Source organism: Lactuca serriola, chromosome 6, assembly GCF_051521515.1.
Source record: "Lactuca serriola cultivar US96UC23 chromosome 6, Lser_US96UC23_V15, whole genome shotgun sequence".
NCBI lineage: Eukaryota > Viridiplantae > Streptophyta > Magnoliopsida > Asterales > Asteraceae > Lactuca > Lactuca serriola.
Window position 1 is genome coordinate 158,289,522 of NC_136413.1, and position 22,580 is coordinate 158,312,101.

Here is a 22,580-nt window from a genome sequence, read left to right on the forward strand (position 1 = left end):
TTGATCTGCCGCATCTCAATTTCTTCCATCAAGACTTTCTCTCTGATAAAGTGATAATGCACTTCCACATGCTTTGTTCTAGCATGAAATACTGGATTTTCTGCCAGCCGAATTGCAGACTGGTTGTCACAGTGAAGTGGTACTGCATAGTCAACTTTTTGATGTAAGTCCTCCATTAGGAGTACCAACCATGTACTTTCTTGAGCTGCTACGGCCGCTGCTTTGTACTCCGCTTCCGTGGTTGACAATGATACTGTTGGTTGTCTTTTACTACACCATGATATTGGTCCCGACCCAAGCTTGAACACATACCCAGTGGTTGATCTTCGGGTATCATGGTCTCCTACATAGTCAGCATCACAATATCCAACCAACTTGCAGTCTTCTCCTCTTTTATACAAGAGACCATAGTCAATCGTACCTTTGACATATCTCAAGATCCGTCGGGCAGCATCCAAATGAGGTTTCTTCGGACTTTGCATGTATCGACTCATAACTCCAACTGCATAAGCAATGTCAGGCCGAGATAAAGTTAGGTAGATAAGACTACCTACTAGTTGTCGATACATCGTTCCATCGTCCAACTCTTTTCCTTCATGAGCACATATCTTGGCATTTGGCTCTATTGGTGTTGATATTGGCTTACACTCCAACATGCCAAACTTTTGAAGTATATCTCTTGTATACTTTTGTTGGCAGAGAAACAACCCTTCTTTTGTACGATCAACTTCTAACCCCAAGAAGTGTTTAAGCTCCCCCAGCTCTTTCATTTGGAATCGTACCGATAGATTTTCTCTTGTTTGATGGATTTCTCTTTCGTCATCCCCGGTGATGATCAAGTCATCCACATAAACCAACACAATTGCCAACTTCCCTTCTTTTTCTTTGATGAACAGGCTTGAGTCTGCATGTGCAACTGAATAACCACTTCGGGTAAGAAATTCAGCAATCTCACCATACCAGGCTCTTGGTGCCTGCTTCAATCCGTAAAGAGCTTTTCTCAGCTTGCACACATGAGTGGGATTAACTGCATCCTCAAATCCCTTTGGTTGGTTCATGTAGATCTCCCGATCTAATTCTCCATGCCAGAAAGCATTCTTCACATCCATCTGTCATAATTTCCAGTCTTTACTAGCCGCAAGAGCTAGCAGCACCCGTACAGTAGTTATCTTCGCCACTGGACTAAATGTTTCATCATAGTCCAGTCCGTATTGTTGTGAGAATCCTCGAGCCACCAAACGAGCCTTGTATCTTTCAATTGATCCATCTGTGCGTCGTTTTAATTTATAAACCCACTTGCAGGAAATCGGTTTTATATCTCTTGGTCTTGGTACCAGTTCCCACGTTTGATTCTGCTTTAAGGCTGTAACTTCTTCTTCCATTGCCTTCTGCCAAGCTTTATTCTTAACTGCTTCTTCATATGTCTCCGACTCTTTAACACCGTCTTCTAAAATGGCTGCATTAGCATACTTGGGATTAGGCTTTCGAATTCTTTCCGTCCTTCGAAGTTGTGGAGGCGGCGGCTCCCTTTCACCGGCATCACTTGTTTGAGTTACTTCTTGCTCAATGACATCAGTGTCGCTCGTATCTTCAGGTGTTTCAACACTTGACCAAATATGTGCAGTTTGCTCCCCCATCTTTTGTTTTAAAACTTCTTCAATATTTTCCGAGTCTGGTAGTACTTTCTTCTCTGAGGACCACCATGAAGTTGCTTCATCGAACACTACATCTCTTGAAGTGTAGCATCTTCCACTTGTTGGATCACAACATCTCCACCCTTTTCTTTGATTGTCGTATCCAACAAATATACACCTGACTGCTTTCTTGTCAAACTTGCTACATAAATGACTAGGCACATGTGAATTGATGACGTATACCACATTCTTTTAGATAGCGATTGAATTCTTCTGAGGTGTATTCTCCTCCATTGTCTGAGCGTAGACACCGAATCTTCTTTCTCACTTCTCCTTCGACCGTTGTCTTGAATTCTAGAAACTTTGAGAATGTTTCATATTTTTCTTTCATGAAGAAAACCCACACATATCTCGAATAATCATCAATGAACGTCACCATGTACCACATCCCGCTAACTGATGTCTGCTTGACTGGACCGAACACATCTGAGTGAATTAACTCTAGTGGCTTCTTTGCTCTAAAATTTGACTCCTTGTATGGTAATTGATGAGCTTTACCATACTGACATCCAGCACAAACAACATCTGTTTTAACTTCAAGTTGAGGTAAGCCATTGAGCATGGATTTCTCCATTATTACCTTCAACTTGTGATAACCAGCATGTCCCAGCCGTGCATGCCATAGATCTGCTGTCTCATTCTTACGAGTCTTATCTACATAGGCAGACTCTGCGGAGAGCACATAAACGGACTCCACTCTTCGTCCTTCCATTGTTGGCGTTTCTGATATTTTAAGATCTCGATAGACCTTCACATCTTGTGGGCCAAACAAGACGTAGTTGCCTGACGATGTTAGTTGCGATACTGACAACAAGTTCTTCTTCATACCTGGCACGTGATACACATTATGTAGTGACACCATGTCAGATTTATTACCAGGCATGATCGTCGTTTTTCCAATCTGAGCAATTGGAAGTCGTGCATTGTTGGCTGTAAGTACCATGCGACTCCCTTTGTACTCCTTCACGTCTTGTAGTTTGTTCTGATCGCCAGTCATGTGATTGGAGCATCCTGAATCAATGATCCAGTCATTTTCATAGTTGATACGCTCTCCCATCATTGTCATGAGTGCCAACTCATTTTCTTCTATGACACATAATGCCTCAGCATCCCATTCATCCTCTATTTCCTTTTTGGAAGTTACTACATTGCTTTCCACAGACTTTTTCTTTGACCAACAATCCTTGGACATGTGGCCCCACTTTCCACAGTTGTTGCAGTTGCCTTCGAACCTCCTCCCCCGAGAACTCTTATTGTCGGTCTTTTGAGATCTCCATGGTTGTGAGGTTCCTGGTTGACTCTTCCCTTTGTCAGCATTTTTGTATCCTTCTTTAGGAGGTGGCTTAAAATTCCTCCGACTTTTACTTGTGTAGAGTGCTTCTTCTTCACTCTTCAGCGTGATGCCTCCCATTTGCTTAGCCATAGCTTCTTGGCTAGCCAGCAAATTCTCAAACTCTACAAGTGATGGTTGAGCGGGCCATCCTTGTACAGCAGTAACAAAGCTTCTATATTCCGGCCTCAGTCCATGGATAATGATCCTCTTCATTCGAGCTTTTGCAATGACGGATTGCGGATCTAGTTCAGTAATCTCTCGACATATCGACTTGACCTTGTGGAAATATTGAGCAATCGTCATGTCACGTTGTGAGATTGATAATAGCTCGTTCTCCAAAAGTTGTAGTCTCGTATCATTCTTCTTTGAGAAAAGCGTCACAAACGTATCCCAAGCTTCTTTCGGGGTGTTCTCATCCCGAATATGCTCCAACATCTCTTCTTCGATTGTGGTCTTCAAGGCAAACATTGCTTTGCCTGCTTTGATTTTCCATTTACGTAAAGCACCATTAACGTCTTCCTCTGGTGGCGTAGTTTCGCTTCCACCAACGACCTCCCATAGATCTTGTCCTTGTAAGTAGGACTTCATACATGTTTCCCACGTTTTGTAGTTGTTGTTGTTGAGTTTCTTGATTCCTCCGACGACTTGGAGATTACCCATCGTGTTGGCAGTACCTCGGTAATACCAAACAAGCTAGTTTCGATACTAAACTTGCAGAGTCACAAACTACTCACGATACAACGAGAATCACTCGTTCTCACTATCAAGAAACCTTGCTCTGATACCAGATTGTTGAACACGACTCTTTTATATGGGAAACAACAAGACTTTTATTAAGACACTTAAGGAGAACTTACACTTTGTGAGACTACTACACACTTTGCTTTCTTTGAGGCTTTCTTGGATGGTTTGGAGCAAATGAGCTCCATACCTATTTATAGGCCTCTTAGGAAGGTTCTAGATACTAGTATACACTTACTACATACTAGATAACTCTAGAACTATCTAACATACTCTATATGCTTCCATATGTTTCTAGAATATTCTACCATGTTCTGGAGAGGTCTAGGTTGCTCCAGTGTCTTCTAGAATGATCCATATCCTTCCAGGGTCATCCATGTCGTTCTAGAGTATTCTAGACTCTTCCGGTATATTCCAGAGTCTTCCATAGTCTTCCATAATGTTCTAGAATCTTCTAGAGCATTCTAGAACAAGCTAAAGTCTTCTAAATAATATTTGTTTTATTGGGCTAGTGATGATCTTTAACAAGTCAGTCATCTTACTGCCTGATTTAGTTTGGAAAGCTCAATCATTCACGGTGTAATTTGCAGAAAGAACAACACATGGATCGATGACCCTTTCAGTTCGATAAGTCTCATGTGGTCCTCTAAAAACTTTTCATCATTTTCTAGTTCTTACAATGACTGATCACATCCTTTATAGGTTCCAGAAATACTAAAATTGTGTTTCATGTATGTAGGTTTGTTGTTGTGTGCATGGTCCAGTCCTTGTGATCGTTTTGCTGGTTTTTCTATTAATTTTAGAATTGTTTTCTTTTCTAGCTATAACATGAATGGTGTTCCATCCTTTGTTGTTACTAAGATTCTTTTATGTTGTTCTCTTGCTGATAGGTCTAAGAAAGCTCATACACGAATTAAGCCTTTGTCCATCCTGGTTTGTTTCCAGTTGTCTATTCTGTCAATCCCTTTGTGTGATCTTGCTTTTGTAAATATTTTTATTAAAGAGGCTATCCTCGGTAAAGCTTTTGTGAAGTGAAAGTTACAAGCTCTATTTCAGTTCTATGTATTATTTTGTGTTGAAAGCTCTGTTTCGAGCAATGGGGTTTTATAGTTGTATAATTGTCCGGTGTAGCTCGCAAGGCTTAATTATTGTACATGTTTCTACTTGTAGGTTCTGTTGAAAGGAGAAAGTACATGGTTGGCATTTGCAGTTTGATTAGTATTTTTGTCTTGTCCTAATTTTTTTTTTCATTCTCATGAGGAGTGTCTTCATTTATGTTTAAGAACTAAGAGGATTGTAGTTTTGTCTTTGTAGGTTGTATGGGTGCCAAATACTATGGTCCAGGCATTTTTATGACCATTCTTCTCTGGTTTTTCTTTGATTCTATCTGCTAACTTCAAAATTCTTTGCTAGTAGTGTTAAAGATCATCACTAGCCCAATAAAACAAATATTATTTAGAAGACTTTAGCTTGTTCTAGAATGCTCTAGAAGATTATAGAACATTATGGAAGACTATGGAAGACTCTGGAATATACCGGAAGAGTCTAGAATACTCTAGAACGACATGGAAGACCCTGGAAGGATATGGATCATTCTAGAAGACACTGGAGCAACCTAGACCTCTCCAGAACATGGTAAAACGTTCTAGAAACATATGGAAGCATGTAGAGTATGTTAGATAGTTCTAGAGTTATCTAGTATGTAGTAAGTGTATGCTAGTATCTAGAACCTTCCTGAGAGGCCTATAAATAGGTATGGAGCTCATTTGCTCCAAACCATCCAAGAAAGCCTCAAAGAAAGCAAAGTGTGTAGTAGTCTCACAAAGTGTAAGTTCTCCTTAAGTGTCTTAATAAAAGTCTTATTGTTTCCCATATAAAAGAGTCGTGTTCAACAATCTGGTATCAGAGCAAGGTTTCTTGATAGTGAGAACGAGTGATTCTCGTTGTATCGTGAGTAGTTTGTGACTCTGCAAGTTTAGTATCGAAACTAGCTTGTTTGGTATTACCGAGGTACTGCCAACACGATGGGTGATCTCCAAGTCGTCGGAGGAATCAAGAAACTCAACAACAACAACTACAAAACGTGGGAAACATGTATGAAGTCCTACTTACAAGGACAAGATCTATGGGAGGTCGTTGGTGGAAGCGAAACTACGCCACCAGAGGAAGACGTTAATGATGCTTTACGTAAATGGAAAATCAAAGCAGGCAAAGCAATGTTTGCCTTGAAGACCACAATTGAAGAAGAGATGTTGGAGCATATTCGGGATGAGAACACCCCGAAAGAAGCTTGGGATACGTTTGTGACGCTTTTCTCAAAGAAGAATGATACGAGACTACAACTTTTGGAGAACGAGCTATTATCAATCTCACGTGACATGACGATTGCTCAATATTTCCACAAGGTCAAGTCGATATGTCGGGAGATTACTGAACTAGATCCGCAATCCATCATTGCAGAAGCTCGAATGAAGAGGATCATTATCCATGGACTGAGGCCGGAATATAGAAGCTTTGTTATTGCTGTACAAGGATGGCCCGCTCAACCATCACTTGTAGAGTTTGCGAATTTGCTGGCTAGCCAAGAAGCTATGGCTAAGCAAATGGGAGGCATCACGCTGAAGAGTGAAGAAGAAGCACTCTACACAAGTAAAAGTCGGAGGAATTTTAAGCCACCTCCTAAAGAAGGATACAAAAATGCTGACAAAGGGAAGAGTCAACCAGGAACCTCACAACCATGGAGATCTCAAAAGACCGACAATAAGAGTTCTCGGGGGAGGAGGTTCGAAGGCAACTGCAACAACTGTGGAAAGTGGGGCCACATGTCCAAGGATTGTTGGTCAAAGAAAAAGTCTGTGGAAAGCAATGTAGTAACTTCCAAAAAGGAAATAGAGGATGAATGGGATGCTGAGGCATTATGTGCCATAGAAGAAAATGAGTTGGCACTCATGACAATGATGGGAGAGCGTATCAACTATGAAAATGACTGGATCATTGATTCAGGATGCTCCAATCACATGACTGGCGATCAGAACAAACTACAAGACGTGAAGGAGTACAAAGGGAGTCGCATGGTACTTACAGCCAACAATGCACGACTTCCAATTGCTCAGATTGGAAAAACGACGATCATGCCTGGTAATAAATCTGACATGGTGTCACTACATAATGTGTATCACGTGCCAGGTATGAAGAAGAACTTGTTGTCAGTATCGCAACTAACATCGTCAGGCAACTACGTCTTGTTTGGCCCACAAGATGTGAAGGTCTATCGAGATCTTAAAATATCAGAAACGCCAACAATGGAAGGACGAAGAGTGGAGTCCGTTTATGTGCTCTCCGCAGAGTCTGCCTATGTAGATAAGACTCGTAAGAATGAGACAGCAGATCTATGGCATGCACGGCTGGGACATGCTGGTTATCACAAGTTGAAGGTAATAATGGAGAAATCCATGCTCAATGGCTTACCTCAACTTGAAGTTAAAACAGATGTTGTTTGTGCTGGATGTCAGTATGGTAAAGCTCATCAATTACCATACAAGGAGTCAAATTTTAGAGCAAAGAAGCCACTAGAGTTAATTCACTCAGATGTGTTCGGTCCAGTCAAGCAGACATCAGTTAGCGGGATGCGGTACATGGTGACGTTCATTGATGATTATTCGAGATATGTGTGGGTTTTCTTCATGAAAGAAAAATATGAAACATTCTCAAAGTTTCTAGAATTCAAGACAACAGTCGAAGGAGAAGTGAGAAAGAAGATTCGGTGTCTACGCTCAGACAATGGAGGAGAATACACCTCAGAAGAATTCAATCGCTATCTAAAAGAATGTGGTATACGTCATCAATTCACATGTGCCAACACACCTCAACAAAATGGTGTAGCTGAGAGAAAGAATCGACATCTTGCAGAAATTTGTCGAAGCATGCTACACGCGAAGAATGTCCCAGGAAGATTTTGGGCTGAAGCAATGCAAACTGCTGCCCATGTGATCAATAAACTTCCCCAACCAAGGTTAGGTTTCATCTCACCATTTGAGACACTATGGAACATGAAACCTACTGTTAGCTACTTCCGAGTATTTGGCTGCGTTTGCTATGTATTTGTGCCTAGTCATTTACGTAGCAAGTTTGACAAGAAAGCAGTCAGGTGTATATTTGTTGGATACGACAATCAAAGAAAAGGGTGGAGATGTTGTGATCCAACAAGTGGAAGATGCTACACTTCAAGAGATGTAGTGTTCGATGAAGCATCTTCATGGTGGTCCTCAGAGAAGAAAGTACTACCAGACTCGGAAAATATTGAACAATTTTTAAAACAAAAGATGGGGGAGCAAACTGCACATATTTGGTCAAGTGTTGATACACCTGAAGATCCGAGCGACACTGATGTCATTGAGCAAGAAGTAACTCAAACAAGTGATGCCGGTGAAAGGGAGCCGCCGCCTCCACAACTTCGAAGGACGGAAAGAATCCGAAAGCCTAATCCCAAGTATGCTAATGCGGCCATTTTAGAAGACGGTGTTAAAGAGCCGGAGACATATGAAGAAGCAGTTAAGAATAAAGCATGGCAGAAGGCAATGGAAGAGGAAAGTTACAGCCTTAAAGCAGAATCAAACGTGGGAACTGGTACCAAGACCAAGAGATATAAAACCGATTTCCTGCAAGTGGGTTTATAAATTAAAACGATGCACAGATGGATCAATTGAAAGATACAAGGCTCGTTTGGTGGCTTGAGGGTTCTCACAACAATATGGACTGGACTATGATGAAACATTTAGTCCAGTGGCGAATATAACTACTGTACGGGTGCTGCTAGCTCTTGCGGCTAGTAAAGACTGGAAATTATGACAGATGGATGTGAGGAATGCCTTCTTGCATGGAGAATTAGATCCGGAGATCTACATGAACCAACCAAAGGGATTTGAGGATGCAGTTAATCTCACTCATGTGTGCAAGCTGAGAAAAGCTCTTTACGGATTGAAGCAGGCACCAAGAGCCTGGTATGGTAAGATTGCTGAATTTCTTACCCGAAGTGGTTATTCAGTTGCACATGCAGACTCAAGCCTGTTCGTCAAAGAAAAAGAAGGGAAGTTGGCAATTGTGTTGGTTTATGTGGATGACTTGATCATCACCGGGGATGACGAAAGAGAAATCCATCAAACAAGAGAAAATCTATCGGTGCGATTCCAAATGAAAGAGTTGGGGGAGCTTAAACACTTCTTGGGGTTAGAAGTTGATCGTACAAAGGAAGGGTTGTTCCTCTGCCAACAAAAGTATACAAGAGATATACTTCAAAAGTTTGGCATGTTGGAATGTAAGCCAATATCAACACCAATAGAGCTAAATTCCAAGATATGTGCTCATGAAGGAAAAGAGTTGGATGATGGAACGATGTATCGATAACTAGTAGGTAGTCTTATCTACCTAACTTTATCTCGGCCTGACATTGCTTATGCAGTTGGAGTTATGAGTCGATACATGCAAAGTCCGAAGAAACCTCATTTGGATGCTGCCCAACGGATCTTGAGATATGTCAAAGGTACAATTGACTATGGTCTCTTGTATAAAAGAGGAGAAGACTGCAAGTTGGTTGGATATTGTGATGCTGACTATGCAGGAGACCATGATACCCGAAGATCAACCACTGGGTATGTGTTCAAGCTTGGGTCGGGACCAATATCATGGTGTAGTAAAAGACAACCAACAATATCATTGTCAACCACGGAAGCGGAGTACAAAGCAGCGGCCGTAGCAGCTCAAGAAAGTACATGGTTGGTACTCCTAATGGAGGACTTACATCAAAAAGTTGACTATGCAGTACCACTTCATTGTGACAACCAATCTGCAATTCGGCTGGCAGAAAATCCAGTATTTCATGCTAGAACAAAGCATGTGGAAGTGCATTATCACTTTATCAGAGAAAAAGTCTTGATGGAAGAAATGGAGATGCGGCAGATCAAGACCGATGACCAAATAGCAGACTTGTTCACCAAAGGGCTGAGTATTGGAAAATGTGAAGGTTTTCGCTGTCAGCTTAACATGGTACGAAGAATGAGGGCTAGTGTTGAGGGGGAGTGTTAAAGATCATCACTAGCCCAATAAAACAAATATTATTTAGAAGACTTTAGCTTGTTCTAGAATGCTCTAGAAGATTATAGAACATTATGGAAGACTATGGAAGACTCTGGAATATACCGGAAGAGTCTAGAATACTCTAGAACGACATGGAAGACCCTGGAAGGATATGGATCATTCTAGAAGACACTGGAGCAACCTAGACCTCTCCAGAACATGGTAAAACGTTCTAGAAACATATGGAAGCATGTAGAGTATGTTAGATAGTTCTAGAGTTATCTAGTATGTAGTAAGTGTATGCTAGTATCTAGAACCTTCCTGAGAGGCCTATAAATAGGTATGGAGCTCATTTGCTCCAAACCATCCAAGAAAGCCTCAAAGAAAGCAAAGTGTGTAGTAGTCTCACAAAGTGTAAGTTCTCCTTAAGTGTCTTAATAAAAGTCTTGTTGTTTCCCATATAAAAGAGTCGTGTTCAACAAGTACTTCCTTTATCAACCAACATCCTTAATTACTAGGTTCCTGAAATAATTGAATATTTCTTGTCTATGTAGGTTTTTTGGGTTCCAAATACCATAGTCCAGGCATCTTGAGGGCTATTTTGCTGGTTTTTCTTGATTTCCTATTAATATTTTTTATTTTTGCATAATTGGTATTCTGTAGTTCCATCATGATGTGAATACTTTGTCTTTTTCTCTTGCTGATAGGTCCAAGAAAAGCTTGTATGGGGATTGGACCTTTATCCTTCCTTTGTGGTTTTTCCCTGAATCCTTTCTTTGATCCTTTTTATGTTAAAAACTAGAAACCTCATATGCCATTTCCACATGAAACTGTGATAAAAGAAAACATTTATCAAACCTATGGGTCTTTAGTTGCATAATTGATTCATCATCTGATCTAGTTTGGAAGACATGACGATTGTACATATTTCTACATGCAGGTTTTGATGAAACAACAAAACATGGTTGGCATTTGCAGTCGATTAGTATATTTTCGTGTCCCAAAATCATATCTTTTTCTTAGTTCCTATAACGATTATATAGTTTTATGTTCCATAAATAGAAGGATTGTTGTCTATGTAGGTTTGCTGGTTGTCAAAGGCTATAATCCATGCATCTTGATGACCCTTTTGATTTTTCTTTGATTCTTACAATTGTTCTCATTTTATACTTTACTTGGTTAGAGTATTCCCATCATGACAAGAATTCTTTGTCTTGTTATCTTGCTGATAGGTCCAAGGAAAGATGTGTGGATTGGACCGTTGTCACACCTGGTTCCTGGTTTGTTGTCATCTGTGGCTTTTCTGTGATTCCTTTCTGTTGGATTGCTTTTGTATAGAAAAAATAAAGGCATCTTATAGGTTTTATACCTGATGTGACATGTTCATGTTTGTAGGTTTCACAGAAAGAACAGCCAATGATTAACCCTTGCTTTTCGATCAGTATCATATTGTCTTCTTTTAGTCTTAATTCTTTGTTTTAACGTCCTCCAAAATAAGTAAGACTATTTTCTTTTGTCTATGTAGGTTTGTTAGGTGCCAAATAGTGTGGTCCTGGCATCTTGATAACCAGTTTATTGGTTTATCTATGATTTTTATTATCTTCCTCATTTTCTAGCGATACCAGCTTTCTATCTTGCCTTTCATGATGAGATTCTTTTGTCTGGACTAGTTTGGGAATGCTTGATGATTGTATCGGATCTCTACATTCAGGATTGGTGGAAAGAGCAACAAATGGTCAACAGCTGCCAGATGATTAGTATTTTTTTTTGTCCCAAAATCTTCCCTTTTTTTTCATCCTATGCTTTGATTTTATATTTCAAAAGTAACTGGATTATAGTTTTGTGTATGTAGGGTTGTTGGAATTCCAAATACTCTATAATCCAGGCATCTTGATTTATCTCTCTCGTTTTTTTTTTTTTTTTTTTTTTTTTTCTATTTGAATGCTCATTTTCTATTTAAATGTCGCTAGTTTTCAGTCTTTCCATCATGACAAGAAGTTTTTGTCATGTTATTGTGCTTATAGTGATAGGCCTAAGGAACCTTGTGCGTGGTTTGCGTATGGAATTAAAAAAAATACAAGTGGCTTGATTTTTTGAGGTAAAAGATAATCTTTGACAGCTTAAGGACATGTGGTGCACCTTTTTTGTTTCTAATTAACTGCAGTTCTTGCTGAAAGAATAGTAGATTGTTGACCTTAATTTGCAGTGCAATTAATGTCATGGTGTCTCCTAAAGCTTTTCATCGATTGCTTGGAGTTCCTATATAGGTTCAGTAATAGTGAGATTGTGTTTTTTCTATGTAGGTATGCTGGTTGCCGAATTTCTTGATGTGCATTTTGTTGGGGTTCCAGTAATTCTTAACTTTTTATGATCAATCATTTTTTGTTCCAACACTATTTGTGTTGTGCTCTGTTCCTTCTTCATGATGACAATTGTTGTCTTGTACTCTTGCTGATAGGTCTAAAAAAGCTTATAAGTGGATTTTAGTAGTTTCCTTCTGTTCTATAATCTTTGTTTTTTCTTACTCCCTAAAATTACGGTGTCCGATATTATGTTCCAGAAATAAGACAATTGTAGTTTTGTTTATGTAGATCCGTTGGGTGCCAAATACAATGGCCATTCATCTTCTTGGCTGCTGGTTTAATTTTTCTTTGATTTTTATAATGATTTTCATTCTAAACCTTACTAGCTTTTCATCTTTCCATCATGACAAGAATTATGTCTTGTTATCGTGCTGATAGGTCTAAGGAAACTCTAACGGGATTGGAGCATTAATGTGCTTCCTGGTTTGTTGCTATCAATGGCTGTTATATGAATCCTCATTGAGGTCTTGTTTTTGGTTTAAAAAAATTAAAATCGTTGTACTAGATTCGCATACTTTGTGATTAAGTCAGATAAAAAGAGTTTTACCTGTTAGATTAACGAGTCTGATTAAGTTTGGAAAGCTTATGGTGCATGGTGTATTTTGCAGAAAGAACAACACATGGTTGAGCCTTGCATTTTGAGGAGTCTCATGCGGTCTCCTAAAAACTTCTCATCCTTTGCTTGTAGTTCTTACAATGACTGATAATATCCTATGTAGGTTCCAGAAATAATAAGATTGTGTTATGCCTATGTAGGTTTGTTGGGTGCTAAATTCCATGGCTTTTTATGAGTCCTTGTTGTGATCAGAGGCAAGGTAATTAAAAGGATTTTCATTGAATAAACTTTTATAGTTAATTGTTGCTCAATTGTCTGATCAAGTTTAAAAAAGGGTGATGATACATGCTTTATATGTCCGCGTGTATATGTTTTGCAGAAAGAACAACCATTTTAGACTCTTTGCAGTTCAATTAGTTTCATATTCTCTCATTTTAAACAAATTCTTTTGTTCTTGGTTCTTAAAATGGACATCATCCTTTCTAGAAGTAAGAGTATTGTCTTTTTTCTATGTAGGTTTGTTGGGTGGTAGGATCAGAGTGATTGCCATTTTGCTGGTTTTCCTTTGATTCTTATGATATCTTTCATTATTAACATCATTGATTTTTTGCTTTCACTTTTTTTTTGTCTGCTGATAGATATAAGGAAACTTGTACTATTAATTATGTCTGGGGGCTTTGCTGATTGGAAGTAAAAATACAAGCATCATATCAGGTTCACATGATAACATGTGATGATTAATGGTATTCTATTTAGTGAATTAATGTCTTTTTCATAGCATAATGACTCTTTTACTTTTTCTTCGATTATTAATGATCGATCATTCTCATTTTAGACATTAGTGGCTTCTTGTCTTTTCATCATGACAATAAACATTTTTTTGTCTTGTTATCTTGCTGATAGGTCTAAGAAAACATGCGATGCGAGTGGATTAGACTCCAGTCCTTCCTGGTGTGTTGCCACTCATGCATGGCTTTTCTGTTAATCCTTGTAGTGGTAAAAGATGAAAGGAGCTCTATGATTTTGATCAATGTTTCTAATTTTCTTAGCCTAATCACCTTATGGCTGATTTAATTTGAAAGCCTAGTGGTACGTTTTTTAACATGTTTTGCAACAAAAAGAACACATGGTTGACCCTCACATTTCAATAAGTAAATTTCAATCCTTTGCTAGGTTCTAGAAATAATAGGATTGTGTTGTCTCTATGTAGGTTTGTTGGGTGCCAAATATCATGGTCCATCCATCTTGACAATCAAAATTCTGGTTTTTCTTTAATTTTTATTTACATTTTGTTTTTTAGGTTCTGTCATGATGAACGTTTTGTCTTGTTCTCTTGATGATAGTTCTAAAGAAGCTCGTATGTGGATTGGAGCTTCAGTGTGTTTCCATTGTGAATCCTTTCTGTAAGCTTCCTAAATAGAGGCATCATATCAGTTTAACAGGCTTTGTGATCATAAAAGGCGAAAGGATTTTTATTTGATTAATTTGATGGTTTTTCCATAGAGTAATTGTCACAATGTCGGATCTAGTTTGAAGGGTCGATGATATTTGACCTACATGTTCCTGTATATATGTAGGTTTTGCAGAAAGAACAACCAAAAATAGTCGATCAATCCTTGCATCTGGATTAGTACCATATTGCTGCCTCCTTTAAACCTTAATCCTTTGTTCTTAGTTCTTATATATATATATATATATATATATATATATATATATATATATATATATATATATATATATATATATATATATATATATATATATCATCCTTTCTAAAAGTAGAGTATTTCCTTCCGCCTATATATGAAGGTTTGTTGAGTGCCAAGTGGGCCGCCCATGCATGCTTCCTTTACTGGGTTGTTGTCATCTTTAATTTGACTTTTCTGTCTCTCAGGGCTTGCTTTGATTGGAAGTAAAAATACAAGCATCATATGATCAGTTCCATATGATAATTTGTGATAAAACAAAAATAAATCGTGTATTATGTATTAAATTAATGGTTTAATTAGCAGAAAAAATGACAGAAGGTTGACTCTTGCAGCTGTAATAGTATCAAATACCCTAAAATTCTTTGTTCTTAATTCACCTAATTAATGACTATGACTCTTTTTAGGGTTGAGAAATAAGAGCGTTGTGTTTTGATTATGTAGAGGATTATATTGTTGGGTGCGAAATACTATGGTCCATGCATCATCTCGATGACATTAATTTTCTGGTTTTCCTTGACATCTTATGATACATGCAGGTTTTGCAGAATGAAAAACTTAAGGTTGACACACCAGCAGATGATTATTAATTTTTTTTCATGTCCTAGAATCTCTTTTCTTCCTGATCATTTCCGATATTATATTCCAAAATATTAAAGAAGGATTGTAGTTTTGTATATGCAGGGTTGTTGGGTTCCAAATACTATAATCCAGGTATCTTGATGACCCCTTTCTGGTTTTTCTTCGATTTTTATGATCGCTTTCATTTTAAACATTACTGTTCTTCGTGACTCTTTTATTTATTTATTTTTTTGTGCTGATAGGTCTAAGGGAAACTTGTATGTGGATTGGACTGGTTAATTAATTGGTTGTCATCCATTCCTTTCCTTGTTAGGGGCTTTCTCTTGGAATCATAAAATACAAGCCTCCTATCAGATTGCATATTTGTTTGTGGTAAAAGATAAGAGGCGTACTATTAATTGGATCAATGGTTTTTTTTTCTCGGCATAATCACCTTAATGTCTGATTTAGTTTTGAAACCTTAATGATACATTGTGGATCGATCTACGTTCCTGTAATGATCATAAATCTTTCTTTTTGTAATTCTTGTGATGTTTTTCTTTTTTGACATTACTGGTATTCCATTCTTCCCTCATGATGAGATCTAGTTTGTCTTCTACTCTTGCTGATATGTCGAAGAAAGCTTGTACGTGAGAATCAGACTACTGTGCTTCCTGGTTTGCTCATTGCTGCTATCATATTTGTAGCTTTTTAATTTGTGAAAATGAAAATGAAAATGAAAATGTGGATTTCGGTTGGTGTCCTTCCTGGCTTGGCTGTTCTATGAATACTTTCTAGGGGCTTGCTTTTGGTATTTAAAAATGCAAAGATCAAATCTGAATCTTTCTTTTTATTTTATTGGGTTCAATAGTATGTCTACGATTTATGTTTGCGCAATAAGGGAATTTTATGTTTTGGTGTGAATCACTATGATTTTGATGGCCCTTTTGTTGGGTTTTCATTGATTCTTATGATCTCATCTTCACTTTAAACTTTACTGATTTTCGGTATTCCCATCATGACAAAAGTATTTTGTCTTGGTCTCTTGCTGATAGGTCCAAGGAAAACTTAAAGAGAAAATAAGTTTTATTGATTTGAATATGTGTTGTTTCGTAGCATAATTTTCGTAATTAGTGTGGTGTTCAGTTTGGAAAGCCTACTGATACGCACAAGAGATATCCTTATGTACAAGAATCCTTATTGATTTGAATACTAGTTTTGACATGCAGGTTTTTCTGAAAGAACAACAGATGGTTGACCGAAAATCCGATTACTATTTTTACATGTCCTGAAATCCTTCATTTTTTTTCTTTGTTCCTATAAGGACCATCTGTTCAAGAAATGAGGTATTTATATGTAGGTTTGATGGGTGACAAATACTATTGTCCTTCTTGGTTTATTGCAATATTATATGCCTGTTCTCTGAATCCTTTTTGACCTGGGGACTAAAAGTAAATGTAGAAGCATTATACCACTTATATGTAATATTTCATCAAAGTAGTGATGCGACATATCATCAGGAGTACAAGGTTCGATCTGTATCAGTTTTTCTTATCATAAACTGTATAATGGCTGTTTCATGGTATCTCTCTGGATGGTGGAATTGGATAACATTTCATCGAAACTGCTTGCAAGTTGCAAATTAATAGGGATCGGGATTATTTTAAAAGCACGCTTAATGAGTGTATCAATGATCACACATACTTCTTTCCTGATTTGATGCATGCTTATCATCCACATTTGAATCATCTGGACTGTTTGACTACAGTAAGAGGGGATGTTACACTACCAATCATTGGCTATAATAATCTTTGCTTGAAGTTACATGAAATATAGTATTATAGGCCTGGGGATATATATACTCTAAAGGGAAATTTCATCTATCATGTATTGCTGGCCTTGTGTTATAGTTGCAGACTTCTGTTAATTCAAGGTGTGCATTTGGTGTGCTGCTAATGCTTTGATTCATGGTTTGTTTTGTTTTGATATTTTCAAGTTTTAACTCTGCCTGGGTTTGGCATCATAGACCCAGCCGGTCCCAAGCCCGGAAAAAAGAGAAGGGTTTCACAAGGTATAAAGAGGCCTTCACTAAAACTTGTTTCTGCTTATGGTTATCTGCCACTTGTGTGGTTTTCAGTAATTTTTATTATCGTTTTTTACTGTTTTAGCGTTTGTCGTTTTAAAAAATTTAACGTTTTAGGGTTTAATCCTAGAAGACTGGGAATTTTTCCATGGTCAAATCCATGTGAATTTTGTGGGTAAAAGGTAAACAGCCGCAGAATTACCATGAAACACACTTGGGGGCAAACGGTTGGGTAATTATTTCCCACGGAACTTGTAACATACCCAGGGCCGGCTCAACGAGTTTGGGGGCTCTAAGTGAACCAAAAATTTGGGGCCCTTTGACATTTACTATACTTAATGTTATAAACCCTCCTCCTTTATCCGGGATTGGGACCGGCAATAATAAACTAAAAAGTTTACAAATGGCGGAGTTAAAATTTTTTTTTTATGTATATGTTTTTTGTGAATATATTTTATGACGTAAAGTTAATTTTTCTAGCTTTTTTAGATGCAAATTCTTTAATGAAATTTTCATAATCAATTTCTTTTACTAACTGTTTTTCAATTGATAAAATTGCTAATCCATTTAATCTTTCTTGTGACATTGTAGATCTTAAATAATTTTTTAATAGTTTTAATTTAGAAAAACTTTTTTCGGCAGAGACAATGGTTACAGGAATAGTTAACATAATCCTATAGGCAACATATGCATTAGGAAAAGAACTAAACTTTTTAATGTAATTAAGTATATTAATAATTGTATCACGTTCTAAATGTACAATATGTCTTAATAGTTTTAGTTCATGAAATAAATCTAAACCATTAATATCTAAGTTATCATCATGCTTTAAAGTTTTTTCAAGATTTAAACAATGTTTTCTTAAAGTATTTTCATCTAATGATTTTAATTTTTCCATACTAAATAGAAAACCAAAAATATTTTTGAACTCATTAAATTGCTCAAATCTACTTTTAAGTGAAGTAATGGCTTTATCTACTATATATAAAAAGTAATCAGTTTTAAATAACTGAATAAGAGTTTTAATAGTTTCATTAGCAACATTTTCATCATATCGTCTATTTCTTTGAATGATACGCTTTTCACGAAATTCTAGTTTTACATTCATTTCTAAAGCCAATTCTTTTGCATAATCTAAAGCCTTTTCAAATCCGTTTTCTCTATATTCTTCAAAGAAACACAAAAGTCCATTTAGTTGATCTATAGCATCATCGATACACATATCATTTGATTGCAAGCTTTTACTAACAGTGTTAATAGCAAACAAAACATCATACCAAATAATCATTCCTAATAAAAATTCATAGTTTTCAAGTTCATATGTAGCTAAACATTTAGCCTCACTTTTAATTTTTGGATCTCCATAATTTTTAGATAATTGTAAAAGTGCTTTTCTTAATTGTGGTGCTTGAAATCTAATTGCTTTTACACTTTCTACCCTACTTTCCCAACGAGTTTGCGATAATGATTTAAGTGTTAGGTTTGATATATTATCTTGTAATATTTTCCACCTTTGAGTTGATGAAGCAAATATTGTATATATACGTTGTATAACTCCAAAAAATTCACTAGCTTTTTCACACGAATTAGTCATATCACAAATTACTAAATTTAAACTATGACAACCACAAGGAGTGTAGAATGCTCTAGGGTTAATATCTAACAATCGTTTCTGTACACCTTGATGTTTTCCTTTCATATTTGAACCATTATCGTAACCTTGACCCCTAACATCATTTATATCTAGTCCTATATTTTTAATTTCATCAATTATAGCATCATATAAGCCTTTACCGGTTGTATTATCTACAACTAAAAATCCTAGAAAGTACTCCTTAACTTCTATTGGAGTGGTTGAAAGATCTAAACATCGTAAGATAATTGACATTTGTTCCTTATGACTTGTATCAGGAGTACAATCAAGTATTATTGAAAAGTATTTAGCATCTTTTACTTTTTTAATAATTTTAGTTTTAACTTCTTCTCCTAATAAACTAATAAGTTCGTTTTGCATATTATGTCCAAGATAATGATTATGAATTTCATTGTCATTAATTCTCCTAATATGTTCTTGCATAATAAGATCAAATTCTGCAATCATTTCAATTATAGTTAAAAAAATTACCATTATTTTCTTCATAAATCTTTTCATTTGTTCCACGAAATGCTAAATTATTTTTTCCTAAAGTTTTTACTACAGCAATGATTCTTATTAACACGTTTTTCCAATGTTCTTTTTCTTTATTTATTTGTTCTTGGATTTGCTTGTCAATTGTTTTATTATTTGCTAATCTAGTTTCTAAGTCAATCCATGACCTCATATTAAGAATGTGTCCATTACTTGCTTCATGTCTTTTTAATATACTAGAAATATTGTTCCAATCATTATTACCTTTATGTGCTAACGAACATGTAGATGTATTCACATTAAATAATTTACAACAAAAACAAAAAACTCTATCTACATCTATGGAATAAACCAACCATGTTCGTTCGTATTTTTCTCCATTTGGTATTTTTTGCATATAAAGAGATGTACTAAAGCTTCTTGAATGTTGATCTTTTGGAAATTTAAAATCATAAATCTTAATAGGACCATTTTCTACGATTAAATCTCTTAAGTTAGTACTAATATTATTCCATCTACTTGGATCATATATGTTTAAAGGTGTGTTATCATCTTCACTATTAGTTTGTTCGTTATCAATTTCAATATTACTTTGATCGTTATCATTTTCACTATTAGTTTGTTCGTTATCAAATTCAATATTAGTTTGTTCGTTATTATTTTGACTATTAGTTTGTTCATTACCATTTTCAGTATTAGTTGGTTCATTATCATTTTCAAGATTAGTTGGTTCATGATCATTATTATTAACATTAGCTTGTTCTTGTTCATAATCAACATTAGTTTGTTGTTGTTCATTATCAATGTTTTTGTTTGTAGTTAAATATTTTAAAAACGACCCTTTTTGTTTATCTATAAAAGCTTCTTCTTGCATTTTTCGTTTCCTTTTTGAAGCACCGGATTCGTATTTTCTCTTTGACATGGTTACTAATTATTTGATTAATAATAACTATAAGTTTATAAGATATGGATTAGGATTATACCGCCCCTGAGATAATGGAAAGCTCAAAAACGATGAAATCTGTTAATCTGGAATCAGTGAACGACGGAATCAGCCAATCTGAAATTTGTGAACAATTGAATCTTCCAATCTGGAATAAAAAATTAGAAATTGAAAAGATTAACAACTTTGATCATTCATGCAATTTGGATAAAACCAAAAACAATTAAAATACAAATCTAATTGAAAACTTTTTCTATTTTGTATACTATATTTATAATGACATCAATTATATACAAATGTAATTGAAATCTTACATGCAATTCCACATGATTCTGTCAATAATTAGGAACCAAACATTGTCCAATACTATCACATATTATGAAGAAAAAAAAATCATTCATTAGATTGCAAATAAGGTTGATCTATTATGAAAAAAAAAACCTTCTTATGTAACCCCAATTAAATAATTAATTGGTTATTATTCTATTAACCCCGATTAGATTCTACCCTACAAAATAAGAGTTGATAACCTTTTATTTAAAGCAAAAGATACAAGGCACCACTAGATTTCTACCCATGGGACCTCCCTCGTTAGTACTTCAATTCATCCCTTATGTCTCTTTTAATTCCTCCAAACATATATATTTTTGAATAAATATATTAAAAACGGAAAAGTTAGGAAACTAATTATGTGTTTATAATGGTGTTTAAAGCATTTCAAGAATCAAGAACACAGTTGTTTAGATTAATGAAGACAGGAATGGTTCAAATTCGTTTATATATATCTTGAGCAAAAAAAACTATTTCATCATGAACTGTGTATTCCTTCCTTCACCTTGAAGGTTGAACTTTGAAGCAACCTGATGGAATATATTGTTTAGCACAATAGCACATATATATTACATAAAAGTATACAAAATTTACTGCATTCATAAGAAAAACGTAAAATAAAAACAAGCATGTTTCCTAAATGCAGCATAATTGCATATTAATGTATTACCGTGAGTCAATTAACGATTGGAGAAGTGAGACAGCAGCGATAACTTGATTGAAGACAGCAGCGATAACTTGATTATTGAAGCCCTTGAATCGATAACCCTAGTCCCTGCTAACCTGCTTCAATCGATTGGAGAACTAAGAAGCAAGAAGCCGGCCCTAGATTGAAGACTTGAATTGATTGGAGAAGGAAGAAAAAGAAGAATTTTAATCGTCGTGTGCGCGATGTGCTGTATACCGATCGTGATTTCTAGCTTCTGCGATACAACTTTTTTTTTTTTTTGGAAAATCGAACATTGGATTGAAATTAAAGGGGGCCCTATCAATTGGGGGCCCTAAGCCCTATCCTAACATATAATACACTAAGGCCGGCCCTGCATACCACCCATGGAATTGCCATGGATAACTTCCTTGATTTTTTTGTAGTTGAATGCCCACAAACATTTTGTGATTCCATTCCCATGGAAATGTTTGTAATGGAGTTCTCATGGATTTCTATCGGACTTTCTACAAAAATTTTGTCTGGTTGGTAGCAGGGGCGAACGCAGGAATACATAGTAGGTGTTGTTGATATATGAAAAATAGGTAAAAAAATTTTAAAAATAAATCGAAATTTTTTCCACTACGGACAGAAAAAAACAATTTTTGCATCGGGACCAGGCTAAATTTGCCCCTACCTGGTAGCCATCCAACAAATAGGGAAAATCATTCAAAATCCAAATTTTTTCTTAATATTCCACAAAACCTACACATAAGACTTAAATATATATATATATATATATATATATATATATATATATATATATATATATATATATATATATATATTAATTGCCAAATAGATATATTTTTTTTTGAAACGACAAACTAACTAAGCTACTTCTAAATAACCATCTACTTCTCTCTCTCTCTCTCTCTCTCTCTCTATATATATATATATATATATATATATATATATATATATATATATATATATATATATATATATATATATATATTGCCGAATAGAATTTTTTTTTTTTGAAATGGCAAACTAACTAATCTACTCCTAAATAACCACCTATGTCTCCACCGAGACTTGAACCCCAGACCTCTCATATGAGATGGTCACTCCATACCGTTAGGCCATTGGCCCTTTGGTTGCCAAATAGATGATATGGGAGCTTTTTACTATTCATTTCCTTTTACTATGTATAGAGTCATGTCTAAAATCAAATTAAGTTATATATTTTGATGCATTTAAGACAAAATTAAAGATAAAAGTCTTTTAAAAATAGAGATTTAGTATTTGGCTATAGCAAATTCTCATTTTTATTTTCTCTCCTCAAAAAAATTTATCCAATTGTTTCATCCTTTATAATTTTAAAGTTAAATTATTTGTATTTTACAAGTTGCGATTTGGTC

General features: G+C 35.8%; 1 protein-coding gene and 1 long non-coding RNA gene across 5 annotated transcripts in view; one reads left to right on the forward strand and one right to left on the reverse strand.

The window, feature by feature from the left end:
* Positions 1 to 17,523, forward strand: part of LOC145057167 (uncharacterized) — a 38,492-nt gene extending 20,969 nt beyond the window's left edge. The window contains exons 4-5 of one of the 4 annotated variants that reach the window (XR_013685985.1): positions 4,302 to 5,137; positions 10,395 to 17,523. This is a non-coding gene — a long non-coding RNA (uncharacterized LOC145057167). The remainder of the gene's footprint in view (positions 1 to 4,301; positions 5,138 to 10,394) is intronic. The other 3 variants (XR_013685986.1, XR_013685987.1, XR_013685988.1) reach the window with 3 other exon arrangements.
* Positions 17,524 to 17,563: 40 nt separating this feature from the next.
* LOC145060310 (uncharacterized) lies at positions 17,564 to 20,159 on the reverse strand. Its single transcript, XM_079008001.1, has 2 exons — positions 19,235 to 20,159; positions 17,564 to 18,858 (listed from the first exon to the last, which is right to left on the reverse strand). The coding sequence occupies exons 1-2, from the start codon at positions 20,157 to 20,159 to the stop codon at positions 17,564 to 17,566; spliced, it is 2,220 nt and encodes a 739-aa protein (XP_078864127.1).
* Between the last annotated feature and the right edge of the window lie 2,421 nt (positions 20,160 to 22,580).

Coding starts and splice junctions, on each gene's coding strand:
- LOC145060310 (XM_079008001.1), bottom strand. CDS start 20,159: ATGTCAAAGAGAAAATACGAATCCGGTGCTTCAAAAAGGAAACGAAAA. Junction 18,859..19,234: donor GATTTATGAAGAAAATAATG/GTAATTTTTTTA, acceptor TTAAAAATATAG/GACTAGATATAAATGATGTT.